Source organism: Babylonia areolata, chromosome 18 (assembly GCF_041734735.1).
Source record: "Babylonia areolata isolate BAREFJ2019XMU chromosome 18, ASM4173473v1, whole genome shotgun sequence".
NCBI classification, from domain to species: domain Eukaryota; kingdom Metazoa; phylum Mollusca; class Gastropoda; order Neogastropoda; family Buccinidae; genus Babylonia; species Babylonia areolata.
The window spans coordinates 46509474-46526973 of record NC_134893.1 but is presented as its reverse complement, the minus strand read 5'-3'; the positions used below and the strand labels follow the sequence as shown (position 1 = coordinate 46526973).

General features: G+C 44.6%; 2 protein-coding genes across 2 annotated transcripts in view; one reads left to right on the top strand and one right to left on the bottom strand.

Annotated features, from left to right (window-relative positions):
- The window catches only part of LOC143292024 (FMRFamide receptor-like), a 314330-nt gene that overhangs the window by 130393 nt on the left and 166437 nt on the right, over positions 1-17500 (top strand). The window lies entirely within an intron of this gene.
- Positions 5052-11052, bottom strand: LOC143292023 (uncharacterized). Its single transcript, XM_076602188.1, has 2 exons — positions 11026-11052; positions 5052-6379 (listed from the first exon to the last, which is right to left on the bottom strand). The coding sequence occupies exon 2, from the start codon at positions 6271-6273 to the stop codon at positions 5176-5178; it is 1098 nt and encodes a 365-aa protein (XP_076458303.1). The 5' UTR covers positions 6274-6379; positions 11026-11052; the 3' UTR covers positions 5052-5175.

The following is a 17500-nucleotide window of genomic DNA, read 5'->3' as shown; positions in this document are numbered from 1 at the left end:
AGGACTGCTCTCAGGGAGGATGGCCCAGCCTTCGAGGACAGTCTAGCTGAAGGTGACTGCTGTCAGGAGGATGGCCCAGCCTCAGGGGACAGTCTAGCTAAAAGTGACTGCTGTCAGGAGGGATGGCACAGAGGACAGTCTAGCTGAAGAGGACTGCTCTCAGGGAGGATGGCCCAGCCTTCGAGGACAGTCTAGCTGAAGGGGACTGCTGTCAGGAGGGATGGCCAGCCTCAGGGGACAGTCTAGCTGAAGGGGACTGCTGTCAGGAGGGATGGCCAGCCTCAGGGGACAGTCTAGCTGAAGGGGACTGCTGTCAGGAGGGATGGCACAGGGGACAGTCTAGCTGAAGAGGACTGCTGTCAGGGAGGATGGCCCAGCCTCAGGGCACAGTCTAGCTGAAGGGGACTGCTGTCAGGGAGGATGGCCCAGCCTCAGGGCACAGTCTAGCTGAAGGGGACTGCTGTCAGGGAGGATGCCCAGCCTTAGAGGACAGTCTAGCTGGCCCGGTTAGGGGTTATGGCCCAGCCATGTTGGTGGCTGAGACATGGAGGGAAAGGCCTTTCTGTCAACGTTCTATAATTATGTCAGCTTAAAAAAAAAAAGAAGTTCGCTTTGAGCTGGATCATGTTTGGCGCTTTGAGCAGCTTTTGTACTGGGTATCGCGCAATAGAAATGTTATATATGTATTATTATATTTATCATTCTTCTGCTCTTCTTTTTATCATTATTATCACACAGGTGAAGACTTTGAGATCGATGCAAAAGTTGTTGAATCTTTATTTTTAAAACTGAATGTCACGAAGGCAATTGGCCCCGACAATATCTGCGGAAAATTACTGAAAACATGTGCTTCCCAGTTGTGTGACGTGTTCTGTAAAATTTTCAACTGGTCTCTGAAGGACTGCTCTGTCCCCAGCATCTGGAAAAAATCTACTATCTGTCCTATCCCCAAGAAAAAGAACCCAGCCGCACTAAATGATTACCGTCCTGTTGCCCTGACTTCAGTAGTGATGAAATGCTTTGAAAAAAATATTCTCCGACATCTTCTTTCTTTCACTGAACAGCAGCTTGACTCTCTTCAGTTTGCTTATAAAGCACACAGAAGTACTGACGATGCTATCCTAACTCTCCTTCATAATGCTTTCCTTCATTTGAATAAAACGGGATCTTTCGTTCGTATCCTTTTTGTTGACTTCTCTTCTGCTTTTAACACAATACAACCTCATCTCCTTGCCCTCAAACTGCTAGGCATGGATGTTGATCCGAAGCTTACTCTTTGGATAATAAGTTTTCTTGTCAATAGAACTCAGTCCGTCCGCTTTCATTCTGCCCACTCTTCTCTAAAATCTACTTCTACTGGTGCACCCCAAGGTACAGTGCTGTCCCCTGTTCTTTTTATACTGTACACAAATGACTGCAGAGGCACGGAGGAAACTCCTGTCATAAAATATTCTGATGATTCAGCAATTGATGATTTGTCCAACTCTGATGCTATTTATTTCAGTGAAATTAAAAAGTTCTGTTCCTGGTGTGAGAAAAACTATCTGGATCTCAACGTATTGAAAACAAAAGAAATGTTAATAGATTTTCGGAAAGACCCCTTGCCTGTAGCTGACCTTGTTATTGATGGTCAAACAGTGGAGAGGGTCAATGAATATAGATATTTAGGGACCGTCTTAGACAATAAGCTGACTTTTGACAGAAATGTTGATTCCATTCATAAGAAATGTCAATCTAGAATTTTTTGTTTACAGAAGCTTAGAAATGTTGGTATAATTCAAATATTCTTCAAAGTTATTATCGATGTTGTATCGAGTCTGTGCTTACAGTTTCATTTATGTGCTGGTATGGAAGTTTGGGAGTGAGGAGTAAGCGTGTTTTGAACGCTGTCATGAGTGTATGCAGTAAAATTGTGGGAGTGAAACAAGCTAGTATGCAAGAGCTGTATGAAAGTCGAGTGATTAAAAAAAGCAGGCAGATAGCAACTGACGACACCCATATTTTAGCAAAGTATTATGAGCTATTGCCATCAGGACGACGCTACAGAAATTTTAAGTTGAAATCCAGAGCTCTGAAGACTTTTATTCCACGTTCAATCCACCTTTTAAATTCTTGAGAACTCTGTGTGTGTGTGTGCGCGCGCGCACTCTCATGTGAGACGTGTGAAAGTCCGTGCATGATAGGCTGTACCTTGTTCTAGTTGTGGTGTGTGTGTGTGTGTGTGTGTGTGTGTGTGTGTGTGTGTGTGTGTGTGTTTACTGAGCTTAAAACGTGACAATTGGTTATTATGAATGTGCAATATGTAGGAAGAATAATGTGCAATATGCAGGATGAATGTACAATGAATATGTCTAATGCTAACGTCCATATTCTAAATATATTTCTGTTTAATAATTACGATGTAATAATTAATTGCAATGTTTTTAAAAGCGAATATGTGAAATGCTTTTATTTGAGAACATATGTTTATTACTCTTGTTTGATCAAGTTATCTGCGTGTGTGGGGTGGGGGTGGGGGTGGGTGGGGGGGGTGCGGTGCGGGTGTGTGCTGATTATCTGGTTGTGGTTTTCCGCAATTCATCTTTATTCTTATCTTATCTGTCTATTATAATCAATGTGCAGGCTATGTTTATAATTATATTCAAATAATGTTTCTTAATTCTTTCTGTTTTTACATTAAGAATACTAGTTATTACCTGCAGTGTGTGGATGTATGTATGAAACGATGTATGTGATATTTTTTACATTTGTATCTTCGTAATATTTGTTGGGGCTGTTGTTGGCTTTTACAGTTATGGTCCCCATGTTGTTTACTTGTCTATGTTGTGATAATGCACCTGACCAAATTTCTCCAGGTGGAGATAATAAAGTTATTCTTATCTTATCTTATCTTATTATTATCATCATTATTAGTAGTAGAAGTTGTAGTCGTAGTAATAGTAGCCATAGTAATAATGCAGAAGGGCTTTGATCAACAAACACCCTCACCATGACGAAACACGTAAAGGTGCTGATCAAAAAAAGATCAGAAAGACGCCCGGGGACAATGATCTCAGTACACCTCCCCTCCGTTGCCCTGCGTTGCCTCGATCCATCAACTCCTAGTGGATTCGAGGGGATGGATGGCCAGTGAGTGGAGCACCATCTTCAGGGTTTGGAAAGCGAAAGCCCGTGTCTCTGCCTATCTCCTCCCTGTCCTCTGCTTTGCGTTTGCCAGTCCTCCAGACAGGAGGAGCAACCCAGACAGGAGAGACAACCAGACAGGAGGGACAACAGAGACAGGAGAGACAACCAGACAGGAGGGACAGACTAGACAGGAAGGACAATCCAGACAGGAGGGACAACCAGACAGGAGGGACAACCCAGACAAGGGGGACATCCCAGACAGGGACAACCCAGACAGGAGAGACAACCCAGACACGGACAACCAAACAGGAGAGACAACCCAGACAGGGGGGACAACCAGACAGGAGCGACAACTAGACAGGAGGAACAACACAGGCAGGGGAGACAACCAGACAGGAGGGACAACCCAGGCAGGAGGGACAGGAGTGACAACAAGACACAAGAGACAACCCAGGCAGGGGAGACAACCAGACAGGAGGGACAACCCAGGCAGGAGGGACAGGAGGGACAACCCAGGCAGGAGGGACAACCCAGGCAGGAGAGATAATCAGACAGGAGGGACAACCCAGACAGGAGGGACAACCCAGGCAGGAGAGACAACCAGACAGGAGGGACAACCCAGGCAGGAGGGACAACCCAGGCAGGAGGGACAACCCAGGCAGGAGAGATAATCAGAAAGGAGGGACAACCCAGACAGGAGGGACAACCCAGGCAGGAGGGACAACCCAGGCAGGAGGGACAGAAGGGACAACCCAGACAGGAGGGACAACCCAGGCAGGAGGGACAAACCAGGCAGGAGGGACAGAAGGGACAACCCAGGCAGGAGGGACAGGAGTGACAACAAGACACAAGGGACAACCCAGGCAGGACGGACAGGAGGGACAACCCAGGCAGGAGGGACAGAAGGGACAACCCAGGGAGGAGGGACAACCCAGGCAGGAGGGACAGAAGGGACAACCCAGGCAGGAGGGACAGGAGGGACAACCCAGGCAGGAGGGACAACCCAGGCAGGAGGGACAGGAGGGATAACCCAGACAGGAGGTACAACCCAGACAGGAGGGACAACCCAGACAGGAGGTACAACCCAGACAGGAGGGACAACCCAGACAGGAGGTACACCCCAGACAGGAGGGACAACCCAGGCAGGAGGAAGAACTCAGCTGAAGAGGTCAATCTTGCTCAGAGGTCACTTCAGCCAGAGAGGACAACCCAGTCAGGGGCCGTATTCAAGAGACCATTGTGCCTGCGGTTAAATGTGTGCCTGTGGGTAATCTGCCAGAGGCAAGGCAAACTGCCTGAAGTTTAGCAATATCCGGTATTCAGGAACACAAAAACCTGCCTGTGGTTCTACAAACCCGAAGGCAACTTACCTTTACTATCTGCCAAGGGTCGCAGTCCACGAAGCAGAGGTAAATATGGTGAATCCTTTTGTTGCCGTGGTTGTTTTAAGGGAAAACAGGCGTTTTGCGGAGAGACCATGTCTTGAATACAGCCTTTGATAGTTATCCTTTGTTCGCTTGGCAGTCAAAAATGACGTATTGAGACTGGAAGACGTCATTATATTCCATTTGAATTACGTATGTAGATGTGAAGTGAGTGCACTTGCAAATGATAGATTTGGAATGCCCGAAGTTTGCAAATCATCGAAATTCGTTCATTCCAGAGAAATATTTTAATCCGAACACACACACACACACACACACACACACACACACACATACACACACACACACACACACACACATATATATATATATATATATATATATATATATATATACATATACATACACACATAAACATTGTACATAATCCACGTCTTGTGAAACTCCACAGTGTTTGTGTTACCGCCTTGGTGTGTACAGAAGTGCCTGAGGAATGCTTAACCGGTGTGACATATGTATGTATGCATGCATGCATGTATGTATCTATAATACGTATACATTCACGCAGAGTAGTGGCTCACAGGTAACATTTTTATAAGAATAACATTTTAAGGGATTTTTTCTCCATAAACCTGAATGTAACGTGAACACTTGGGTCGGAGGTTCAACACCGAACTATTTGACTGAGAGTTTCTCTGAACCTCGATCCCATGGACCAGTAGACACAGAAATTGAAGGTGGCGTTCACGATTGAAGCCAGGTCCAGTATGCTGAGAAGCAGTCTGGTAAAGTTGTAATACCGCCCATTGAAACTGTAGTCCGGCACAGTGATGATTGCCATTCCTGATATGATCTTCGGCACAGAACAGATCAGATAGAGAACAGAGATGGCGATGAGCGTGCGGGTCAGCGCCACCTCACGGGACGACATGACACACGATGACGTCTTCTCTCGCCATGCCGCCATCTGTTTCAGCTTCACAGACGTCACAATCGTCGTCACAAAGATAACCGTCGTGTAGATGAAAGGCTGGAAAGTCGCCACCAAAAAGCTCAAGACATCCATATAACGTCTGTTCTGCGCATAGAACTTACTTGTGTAGACGACTTTCGATGTGGTGTTTGTGTCAGAATGGTACACACAAGTCAGGTCCCACCTCAGTGCCACCAGAAAAGACAGGGTCACTATCACCATCGAGGCCAGCACCAGCACAACAGCTGTCGTCCGGGTTTTGAACATGGTTTGAGAGCGGAGAGGACTGACGACACACAAGCATCTGTCGCATGATATCAACATGGAATAAAACCCGGAGAGCACGGAAAAGGTCCGGAAACCAATCAGTTTGTGGTGGACGATGAATTCAAACACTGGACCAATCTCTTCCGTGAATGGGGGACGGAGTCTGTCCACGTTGACCACGAACCTATTAAGCACGTGAAGAAAGTCCACAAGCGAGAGACAAAAGAGACACAGGTTGACGCGTTCTTTGATGCCTTGTTTCCAAAACACCAACATGTTGAGGAGGTTGCAGGGAACGGAGATGAGGAAGAGGAGAGGCACCAACAGTGCACCAACTACTGTCTCCACCACCATTGCCGCCTCCTGACTGATGATGTTGTAGGGGTTATCCCAGGGAATAAAACTCGATTCGTTAAAAACCAGACAACCTTTCGGAACGGTTACATTATACTGATAGCATTCACACGATGTCAATTTTAAAATGACACCAAAAAGAGTCAACAGATATTCTGGTTTCTTCATGGTTGTTCAATGTTCTTGACAGAGGCGTGTGGGGAAAATCATGTCATCGGCGTCGTGGAATTTTTACGAAAGTCGATTCTGAGCGAATTTCGGAGTTTGATTGTTCCTGAATAAAGAAAGGGTGCAGCGTTGATGTGTATGTGTGAGTGAGTGAGTGAGTGTGTGTGTGTGTGTGTGTGTGTGTGTGTGTGTGTGTGTGTGTGTGTGTTGAATGAAACGAAATCACCAATGATTTATCACAAACGTTCAAACGTTTCGTCACAAAAATGGCTTCTTCAAGGATTTGGTATAAGTTTTTGAATTCCTTTACGCATTCCGTATTAATAATATGAACAAAAGAATTATTTGAAAGACAACTACAACGAATTGATTTTAGCACAATTCGTACTAGCGTAGAGAACTGATTCTAGAAATCGGTCATGCATCGGCATAGTACCTGTATCACCCTGATGGTGGGAAGCAGACTTGGCAAACAAAAAGAACAATCGCGGCTTGAAATTGCCAATGAACGTCACAGACAGTATTCTGACTGGACCAGCAGGGCAGCACTATGGACACTGCTGAACCATGTGAACACTGCACTGTTCTTCTTCTTCTTCGTTCGTGGGTTGCAGCTCCCACGTTCACTCGCATGTATACAATGGGCTTTTACGTGTATGACCCCCTTAATTTTCACCACGCCATGTAGGCAGCCATACTCAGTTTTCGGGGGTGTGGATGCTGGGTATGTTCTTGCTTCTATAACCCACCGAACGCTGACATAGATTATGGATCTTTAACGGCACGTACTTGATCTTCTGCTTGCGTATACACACGAAAGGGGTTCAGGCACAGGAAGGTCTGCACATAATTAAGTTGATCAGGGAGATCGGAAAAATCTCCACCCTTTACCCCCAGCAGGCGCCGTTACCGAGATTCGAACCCGGGACCCTCAGATTGAAAGTCCAACACTTTAAACCACTCGGCTATTGCGTCCGTCTGAACTGTTCAAGTTACAAGGTAGGAAGGCCGTGAACTGGTTGATTTCGGACTGGCATACCATCGGACTGTTGCAACACTTCGCACGAAACATTCGAACTAACGCTATATCGAAACCGAAACATTTTGGACTGTCCACACATCGAATTTGTGGCGTTTCAAACGATCGGACTACAGACCGGCCAACTTTGAAGACTTATAGACACATCACGGATGGAGACGAAATTTACTACACCCTCAAAATACTTCTCTCTCCGTGTGCATGTCGTTGTGACAACGTGTCGTTGTGACCAAGTGTCGTTGTGACAACGTGTCGTTGTGACTAAGTGTCGTTGTGACTAAGTGTCTCTTTAACAGCTTCCTGCACATGATATAGACTGAAAACGTATAATTAACGTATAATTGTAAGAAATACAAAAGTAGTGATCCGGGTAAAATATCATGATTGTGGAACAGAATTTTCAGTCAGTGTGATAACAGCTTCCGGCACAGAATAGAAACCGAAAGTACATATATAAATAAAAAGCACTGATCCCGAAAAAATAAAAGTATGATCCTGGATTCCTCATGAAATAGTGAACACATTTACTATCGGTTAGATGAATGTAGATGATAAAAACACGGCGGGTAATACTCCGTAACAGCTACATTTATCTTAATAATGTAACTCACACACACACACACACACACACACACACACACACACACACACACACACACACACACAACCATGCACGCACGCACGCACATACGTAGGCGCTCAGACGTTGTAAGAAACTTATAAACGCGCAGACATAATCCTTGGGAACAGGACCCTTCCTACACTCTCACTGTCTGCTTCCATGTGTCCGACAACGACACTTGGTCACATCGACACTTGGTCACATCGACACTTAGTCACAACGACACTTAGTCACATCGACACTTGGTCACAACGACACTTGGTCACATCGACACTTGGTCACATCGACACTTGGTCACAACGACAACTGCACTTGGTCACATCGACACGTGTTCACAACGACAACTGCACTTGGTCACATCGACACGTGGTCACATAGACACTTGATCACATCGACACTTGGTCACAACGACACTTGGTCACAACGACAGGTGGTCACAACGACAGGTGGTCACATCGACACTTGGTCACAACGACACTTGGTCACAACGACAACTGCATTTGGTCACATCGACACTTGGTCACATCGACACTTGGTCACAACGACAACTGCACTTGATCACATCGACACTTGGTCACAACGACACTTGGTCACATCGACACTTGGTCACAACGACACTTGGTCACATCGACACTTGGTCACACCGACACGTGGTCATAACGACACTTGGTCACACCGACACTTGGTCACACCGACACGTGGTCACAACGACAACTGCACTTGATCACATCGACACTTGGTCACATCGACACTTGGTCACATCGACACTTGGTCACAACGACACTTGGTCACAACGACACTTGGTCACAACGACACGTGGTCATAACGACACTTGGTCACAACGACACTTGGTCACAACGACACGTGGTCATAACGACACTTGGTCACAACGACACTTGGTTACTTCGACACTTGATTATAACGACACGTGGTCACAACGACAGGTGGTCACAACGACAGGTGGTCATAACGACACTTGGTCACAACGACACTTGGTTACTTCGACACTTGATTATAACGACACGTGGTCACAACGACACGTGGCCATAACGACACGTGGTCACAACGACACGTAGTCATAACGACACTTGGTCACAACGACACTTGATCATAACGACACGTGGTCACATCGACACTTGGTCATAACGACAAAAGCACTTGGTCACAATGACGCTTGGTCACAATGGCACTTCGTCATAACGACACTCGGTCACAAAAGCACGTGGTCACAACGACACTTGGTCACAAAAGCACTTGGTCACAACGACGCTTGGTCACATCGACATTTGGTCACAATGACACTTCGTCATAACGACACTCGGTCACAAAAGCACATGGTCACAACGACACTTCGTCACAAAAGCACTTGGTCACAACGACGCTTGGTCATATCGACACTTGGTCATATCGACACTTGGTCACAACGACACTTGGTCATAACGACACTTGGACACATCGACACTTGGTCACATCGACGTGACTCCTTTGATTCTTAGTATGCTTTGTGATATAAATGGTGGGGTGGAGTGGTGGCTTGGTGGTAAATACGAGAGAATGGAAACGCTTTGGTTCAAATCCCACACTGGACATTATTTCTTCCCCCCTCCACTTGATCTGGAGAGGTAGTCTGGACGCTCGTGATTCGGAAGAGATGATAAAACCGAGGTCCCGGGTCTAGCACACACTTAAAGCACGTCATAGAACCCACGGCAACAGAAGGTTTGTCCCTGTAGAAAAATCCACTTCGATAGTCGAATAAAGCAGACAGAAAATAAAGAAAGAAGAGTGGTGCTGCGCCGAAGCGAGTCGCTCTCGCTTGGGAGAACAGCCCGAATTTCACACAGATAAATGTTACATGTCTGTCTGAGTGTGTATGTGTGCGTGCCTGAAATCTGATTGAATGACACAGGGAACGAATGATGAGCGCCCAATGGCAGCCGTCAGTCGGCTCTACCCAGGCAGGCAGCCTGTGGTGTAAAATGACCCCGTGTTTGTAAAGCGCTTAGAGCTTGGTCTCCGACCGAGGATAGGCGTTATATAAGTATACACATCAAATATGCTGCGAGAAAAGGTAACACAACACAACACGATATAAAACATTGCGGACTTGTGTAGATGTTTGAAGAAAGAAAATAACTGTCATTCTTTATCATTTTTTTTTCATTTTATTTTATTTTTATTTTGTCTCTCTTGGACATTTTTCATTATTTCATTTCTTGTTATATAATTTTCTATCATTGTTATTATTATTATTGCTGTTGTTGTTATTCTTGTTGTTGTTCTTGTTATTATAATGATTTCTATTTTTTTATCATCGCGGCATTTTTATGTGTTTCTTGTTCTCTTGAAAAAAAAAGTTGTAAATGATGAAACTTACGCGCAAATTCCACGACTGACGTTATAAACTTATAAGGTATAATACGAACGAACACAACAAGTTCTTTATTTCCCACTTAGTGCTAACACGCTAACACACACACAGACAACGGTGATACAAATCAGAGCGTTCAAACAGGAGACAAGGGTTGTTTTGTTGGCATACATCCTGTTACGTCCCAGAGGTCTTTTTGTTTGCAGTACAGAGTTTTAATTGATCGTTGGAACGCTATTTAGGGGTTCCTTTCCTCTCTCTCTCTCTCTCTGCTTGTGTGTGTGTGTGTGTGTGTGTGTGTGTGTGTGTGTGTGTGTGTGTGTGTGTGTGTGTCTCTGTCTGTCTGTCTGTCTGTCTGTCTGTCTGTCTGTCTCTCTCTCTCTCTCTCTCTCTCCTCTCAACTCTCTCTTTTTCTCTCTCTGTGTCTCACATCGTTATCGTTATCGTTATCGTTATCTCTCTGTACGTAGTTTTGCTATGTATCTTTATAAAGCACTGCAATTAAGAGAGACACTTATTTCTTAGATTCACTGATAGTTTGTTGTGTGTGACGTTGTATTGTTTATTATTACCAATTGCAATGACACATGTAAAACTGTTATTACCCCCTATTCATATGGGGCTATTGCCTTAACTGAATAAACCATCTTGAAACTTGAATCTTGAATCTCTGTGTGTCTCACATCGTTACCGTTATCTCTGTGTGTCTCACATCGTTACCGTTATCTCTCTGTGTCTCACATCGTTACCGTTATCTCTGTGTGTCTCACATCGTTACCGTTATCTCTGTGTGTCTCACATCGTTACCGTTATCTCTCTGTGTCTCGCTCTTCCTTCTTGGGCGTGTCTCTCATAATACACATTATATACAAAGAAGAGGGGGGGAAAAATCCGATTTCAAATTAAAGCCGCGCGTTCAATTGGCAACGATTTTTGTAAATTTTTTTGCCGGCGCGCTCAAAAATAAACATGCAAATTACTTGTTCTGTGCGTGTGGGCGTGCCAACAGATAGATGTAGGTTAAGCATGCAAACACACTCGGTCACGCATACCTGTGTGTGTGTGTGTGTGTGTGTGTGTGTGTGTGTGTGTGTGTGTGCATGCGTGAGTGTGTGTATGCATGCATGTGTGTGAGTGTGTGTACATGTCTTTGTATGTGTGTGAGTGTTTGTGTGTGTAGAGTGTGTGTTTGCCTATGTTTGTATGTGTGTGTGTTTGTGCGCGCGCATGTGTGTGTATGTGCGCATATTTTTCAGCGCGCACACGCACATGTGATATATATATATATATATATATATATATATATATATATATCACACGCTCGTGTGCGCGCTGGAAGACGCACACACACACACACACACACACACACACACACACACACACACACACACACATATATATATATATATATATATATATATATATATATATATATCACATGCGCGTGTGCGCGCTTAAAGATGCACCGACACCCACACACATGCACATGCACGCACAAACGGAAACACACACACACACACACACACACACACACACACACACACACACACACACACACACACACACACATACACAAACACATACATAATATATGTGTATGTATGTGTGTTTGTATTTGTGTGTGTGTGTGCAGATTGGGAGAGACAGACAGAGAAAGAGAAAAATAGACAAAGACTGGGCGAGATAAAGAAAGAGGAGTGAGAAAGAACTGGGAATAATTTATGTTAATAGCTTAAGAACCATACTGACATGGGGGGGAATACGTTAGAATAAAAGTAATGATGAAAATAACTATTCAAAACCATACAATGACAAAAATAACGATTCAAAACCATACAATCATTGAAAATCTATTGAAAACACACACAAAAAAACAACAAAAAAACTACATCTCGACTATTCATGGTGACTAACTTGTGAAGAAATCACAATGTGTCTGCAGAAGAAGAAAACAATGTTCATATGCAACACTGTCTATGCTTCATTTATTTTCTCTGTGAACAACTATGGGTAATACTTTTGGTCTTTTTTTTGTGGAAGGTTACACTCTAGGACAATATCTTTCAGACGTGACTGGACAGAATTTGAACCCGGTCCATGTAAAAAGCACGACAATAAGATATATGAGCATGATGATAAGATAATATCTATTCTTTGTAAAAGAAATCAAAAACAGACTTTGTTCACAAATATCATAATTATCAGTCGTTTTATTTACAGCGAAGCAGGAAATGAAACTCGCCCCGCTGTTCTTTTGACGGCTTCCGCACGGATATTCGGCCACGAAGACGGTATCCCTTCTGTACCACGGACTGAATATCCGACAAGAAGCCTTTCGCTCTTTGAAGTTTGAACATCTCAGAAGATTCAGTATCCAATAGGCAACAGTCAGAGAGCTTGGTAGTCTTCTAGAATCAATCATTCACGAGGCGCCAGCACACAGCCACGTTCTGTATGTGTGGAAATTCACACTGCTTTCAAACTGGTGGAGGACGCACCGCATGCATGTCCGAGCGCCGTGCTGTTGCATTTTTTTTTCTAATAATGATTTTGTCAGCCAAGATGTTGCAGAAGTTTTACATATCATTGAAGACGATTAACTTAGTGCCAACTGTACAGAAAAACAAAACAAAAATACAAACACTTGTCGAATTGTTCGCCACTCGGTATTCCGTTCACACACACACACACACACACACACACACACACACACACACACACACACGCGCGCGCGCGCGCGCGCGCGCGCGCAGAATACTGCAATACGTTTTCTTTATAATCGTATCATATCACACAGATAAATGTTACATGTCTGTCTGAGTGTGTATGTGTGCGTGCCTGAAATCTGATTGAATGACACAGGGAACGAATGATGAGCGCCCAATGGCAGCCGTCAGTCGGCTCTACCCAGGCAGGCAGCCTGTGGTGTAAAATGACCCCGTGTTTGTAAAGCGCTTAGAGCTTGGTCTCCGACCGAGGATAGGCGTTATATAAGTATACACATCAAATATGCTGCGAGAAAAGGTAACACAACACAACACGATATAAAACATTGCGGACTTGTGTAGATGTTTGAAGAAAGAAAATAACTGTCATTCTTTATCATTTTTTTCATTTTATTTTATTTTTATTTTGTCTCTCTTGGATATTTTTCATTATTTCATTTCTTGTTATATAATTTTCTATCATCGTTATTATTATTATTATTGCTGTTGTTGTTATTATTTTTGTTGTTGTTCTTGTTATTATATTGATTTCTATTTTTTTTAATCATCGCGGCATTTTTATGTGTTTCTTGTTCTCTTTTTGTCACAACAGATTTCTCTGTGTGAAATTCGGGCTGTTCTCCCTAAGGAGAGCGCGTCGCTACAGTGGCAGCGCCCCCACCCCCCCCTTTTTTTTTCCCTGCAATTTTATTCGCTTTCCTATCGAAGTAGATTTCTCTACAGAATTTTGCCAAGGACAACCCTTTTGTTGCCGTTGGTTCTTTTACGTGCGCTAACTGCATACTGCACACGGGACCTCGGTTTATCTCTGCCGGAGTGGAGAGAGGATGAAGTTGGAGTGTAAACGTTCCCGCAACCAACGTTTTCCAAACCTGAAACACTCAGCCAGCAACTCCACCCTCAAGCCTCCCAAAATGGTTTCAAAAGACATTGGCACTAACCACAATCGTTATCAAGATCGCAACATCAAAGTGCATCATGGCAGTTAATTATAACACGTGAGGTGATATGTCATGATATAATGCTCCGCACTTTATCATCACGTAACTCAATTAAAAAAAAAAAAAAGAACTTGGAAAATGAAATCAAGTAAAGCCGCGCCAACCAAAGGAGAGCACGGCTTTTTATCTTTCTTTTTGTTTTTGTTTTAAGCCTGCCAAGACAAGGGATGATTCAGTGACAGGAAACACAAATCACCATACATGACCTTCACAGCAGGGGAGGAGGCAAGGGAGATAATGCAGGTGTGCATTTCCATCCAGTGATTCCGCCTTGGCGGCGGGCAGTGGACGCGGACATCGCTCACTCAGGACAGTTATCAGCTGAAGTTGAAGTTGTGGGGGTTGGGTCATGGCGACCCACAGCTTTTCTACCCCCCAACATCACTCTCTATTCCACCTCCTCCGCTCTTCCTGTCGTCTCCAACCTCTTCTCTCTCTCTCTCTCCTCTCTCTCTCTCCCCCTCTCTCTCTCTTTCTCTCTCTCTCCCCCTCTCTCTCTCCTCTTTCTCTCCCCCCCTCTCTCCCCTCTCTCTCTCTCTCCCCCCTCTATCGTTCTCTCTATCTCCCCCTCTCTCCCTCTCTCTCCCCCCTCTCTCTCTCCCCCTCCTTCTCTCCCCCTTTCTCTGCCCCCTCTCTCTCCCCCCTCTCTCTACCCCCTCTCCCCCCTCTCTCTCCCCCCTCTCTCTCTACCGCCCCCCCTCTCTCTCCCTCTCTTTCTGATAAGCCGAGCGTTGCCGCGTGGAATCCCAGCTGGGATGTCAGCAGACTTGAAGAAATCCCGACCGACAGTGCTTTGTGGATATGCGATGGAGATTTTGCCGGTCAACTTTTTTCGTGTGCAAAACGTGGCACTACAGGAATCATCTTCATTCTTCATGTGTGCACAAACTCATGCTAAAGATCGAAACAGGCATGTCACAAGATATCGTGATCCAAGTCCCATGTTGACGAGTAGTGGGTTTTGGAAATAGGAAAATCCCCAGCGTGCACCGCTCTTTCCAACGGACATCACGAAAGAAAAGTTTAAAGTCACTTAACTTTCACGAACGTTCGGGCGATTAATTCACATTCATTGTGTTCAGCTTTTACGACCGAAGGGGCAATGAATTCATATTCACTGTGTTCAACTTTTACGGCCATAGTGGCAATGAATTCATATTCACTGTGTTTAGCTTTTATGACCGTGAGGGGAATGAAATCATGTTCACTGTGTTTAGCTTTTACGACCGTGAGGGCAATGGAATCATATTCTCTGTGTTTAGCTTTACAACCGAATGAGCAATGGATTCATATTCACTGTGTTTAGCTTTTACGACTGTAGGGGCAAAGGAATCATATTCACTGTGTTTAGGTTTTACAGCCGTAGTGCCAATGGAATCATATTCACTGTGTTTAGCTTTTACGCCTAGCGGCAAAGGAATCACTTTCACTGTGTTTAGCTTTTACGATTGTAGGGGCAATGAAATCATATTCACTGTGTTTAGTTTTTACAGCTGTGAGGGCAATGGAATCATATTCACTGTGTCCAGGGTTCAACACAGAAAGGCAGGACCCCATCCTCTCCTTCCGCAATTTACCCTTCCCCAGCAACCGGTCAGTCAGGTACCTGTTCACATCGGGGTGAAAGACAAGTGCCTTTCCCAGGGTTTCGAACTCGGATCACTAACCAATGGGACTCTGACTGCGTAAATGAAAGAATGAACGTACACGTTGCCGCCCACTATGAAAGGGGGAAGAAGAAAGAATCATCTCGATCCCTTCAGTCCTGACAATGGCCTGCTAACTGCCCACCTTGTGCTTCAAACATCCAGGCAGTACATGGGTGGTGTTCAAATTTTTTTCCAAACTCATTAAGCAACTAAAGTACCCGTGTGTATCTATCACCTGCAGTAAGACCTTGGTCTAATTTTTTTTTATTATCAAATTATGCAAGCCACTCCTGTTCCTTCTATCATGATCGAAGCAAGCAATGTTTCAGACTTGTTTCAGAGCACGAATTTGGGGGTTGTGGGGTGGTGTGTGGTGGATTGGAGGGGGGTCTCTTCCAAGACTTGTATGGAATGCTGTGTGTGTTCTGTTCACAGTAACTTCCCCTTAACGATTTCTTGACTGTATCCATGGCTGGCTGGAGAGACAGGAGGGGTTTACGGACGTATCAAAGACTGATCCTCAGGCAAAAGAGAGTTGTCAAAAGCATTGTCAGTGTATATTTTGTGAGTGTGGGCGAACGAGTATGAGTGCACGCATGCTTTGTTTTTTTTTTTTTTTTTTTTTAATAGCAATAGTAGTGGTAGTACCTATGTGCAATACTTTATTCACGTATATTCATATAACATAATAACATTTACTTAGTATTTATCTTCTTCGTGTTTCTTATATTCCAGGGTCTCACCCAACACTCAGCTTATATCACAGATTGACATAAGTTTACATTTGGGCCAACAGCAAAGTGAGAGCTGTCTTATCAATGGTTTCTCCAGTCAATGGGAAATCATTTACAGCTTAGTCTTTTGTGAAGGACTATGACTCTCAAACTAGGAGGCAAAATTGCACTGGCTCTTAGTGCTGCAGCCTCGTGGGCTGGTTGGCCTTTGGGAACCATCCCAACGCCGACTGTCCTAAAACCCTCTTGGCCGAGAGAGTGGGGTTTGTAACTTGGGCAAGACACTCTCCACTATAATCAAATTCTAGCCCAAATTGTCGGAACAGCAGTTGCCTCCTCTGCTGTTCTGATGGACATAGTCGGACACGACTGACTATCACACACAGACACACACACACACACACACACATATATATATATATATATATATATATATATTCTAGGGTCTCACCCATATATGACTGCCTTTTGTTTCCAAAACTCGGGAGAGAGTTTAAGCTGTTCTGCAATCGATTTTTTTTTAATCGCCCGACCGTTCGTGAAAGTTAAGTGACTTTAAACTTTTCTTTCGTGATCTCCGTTGGAAAGAGCGGTGCACGCTGGGGATTTTCCTATTTCCATAACCCACTACTCGTCAACATGGGACTTGGATCACGATATCTTGTGACATGCCTGTTTCGATCTTTAGCATGAGTTTGTGCACACGTGAAGAATGAAGATGATTCCTGTAGTGCCACGTTTTGCACACAAAAAAGTTGACCGGCAAAATCTCCATCGCATATCCACAAAGCGCTGTCGGTCGGGATTTCTTCAAGTCTGCTGACATCCCAGCTGGGATTCCACGCGGCAACGCTCGGCTTATCAGAAAGAGAGTGAGAGAGAGGGGGGTAGAGAGAGAGAGGGGGGAGAGAGAGAGGGAGGGGAGAAAGGGGGAGAGAGAGGTGGAGAGAGAGGGGGATCGGAGAGAGAGAGGGGCAGAGAGAGAGGGGAGATAGAGAGAAAGAGAGAGGGGGAGAGAGAGGGGGAGAGAGAAAGAGAGAATGGGGGAGAGAGACAGAGGGGGAGAGAGAGGGGAGAGAGAGAGG

Excerpts from the sequence above, each read along its gene's own strand:
- LOC143292023 (XM_076602188.1), bottom strand. The coding sequence starts at position 6,273 with ATGAAGAAACCAGAATATCTGTTGACTCTTTTTGGTGTCATTTTAAAA.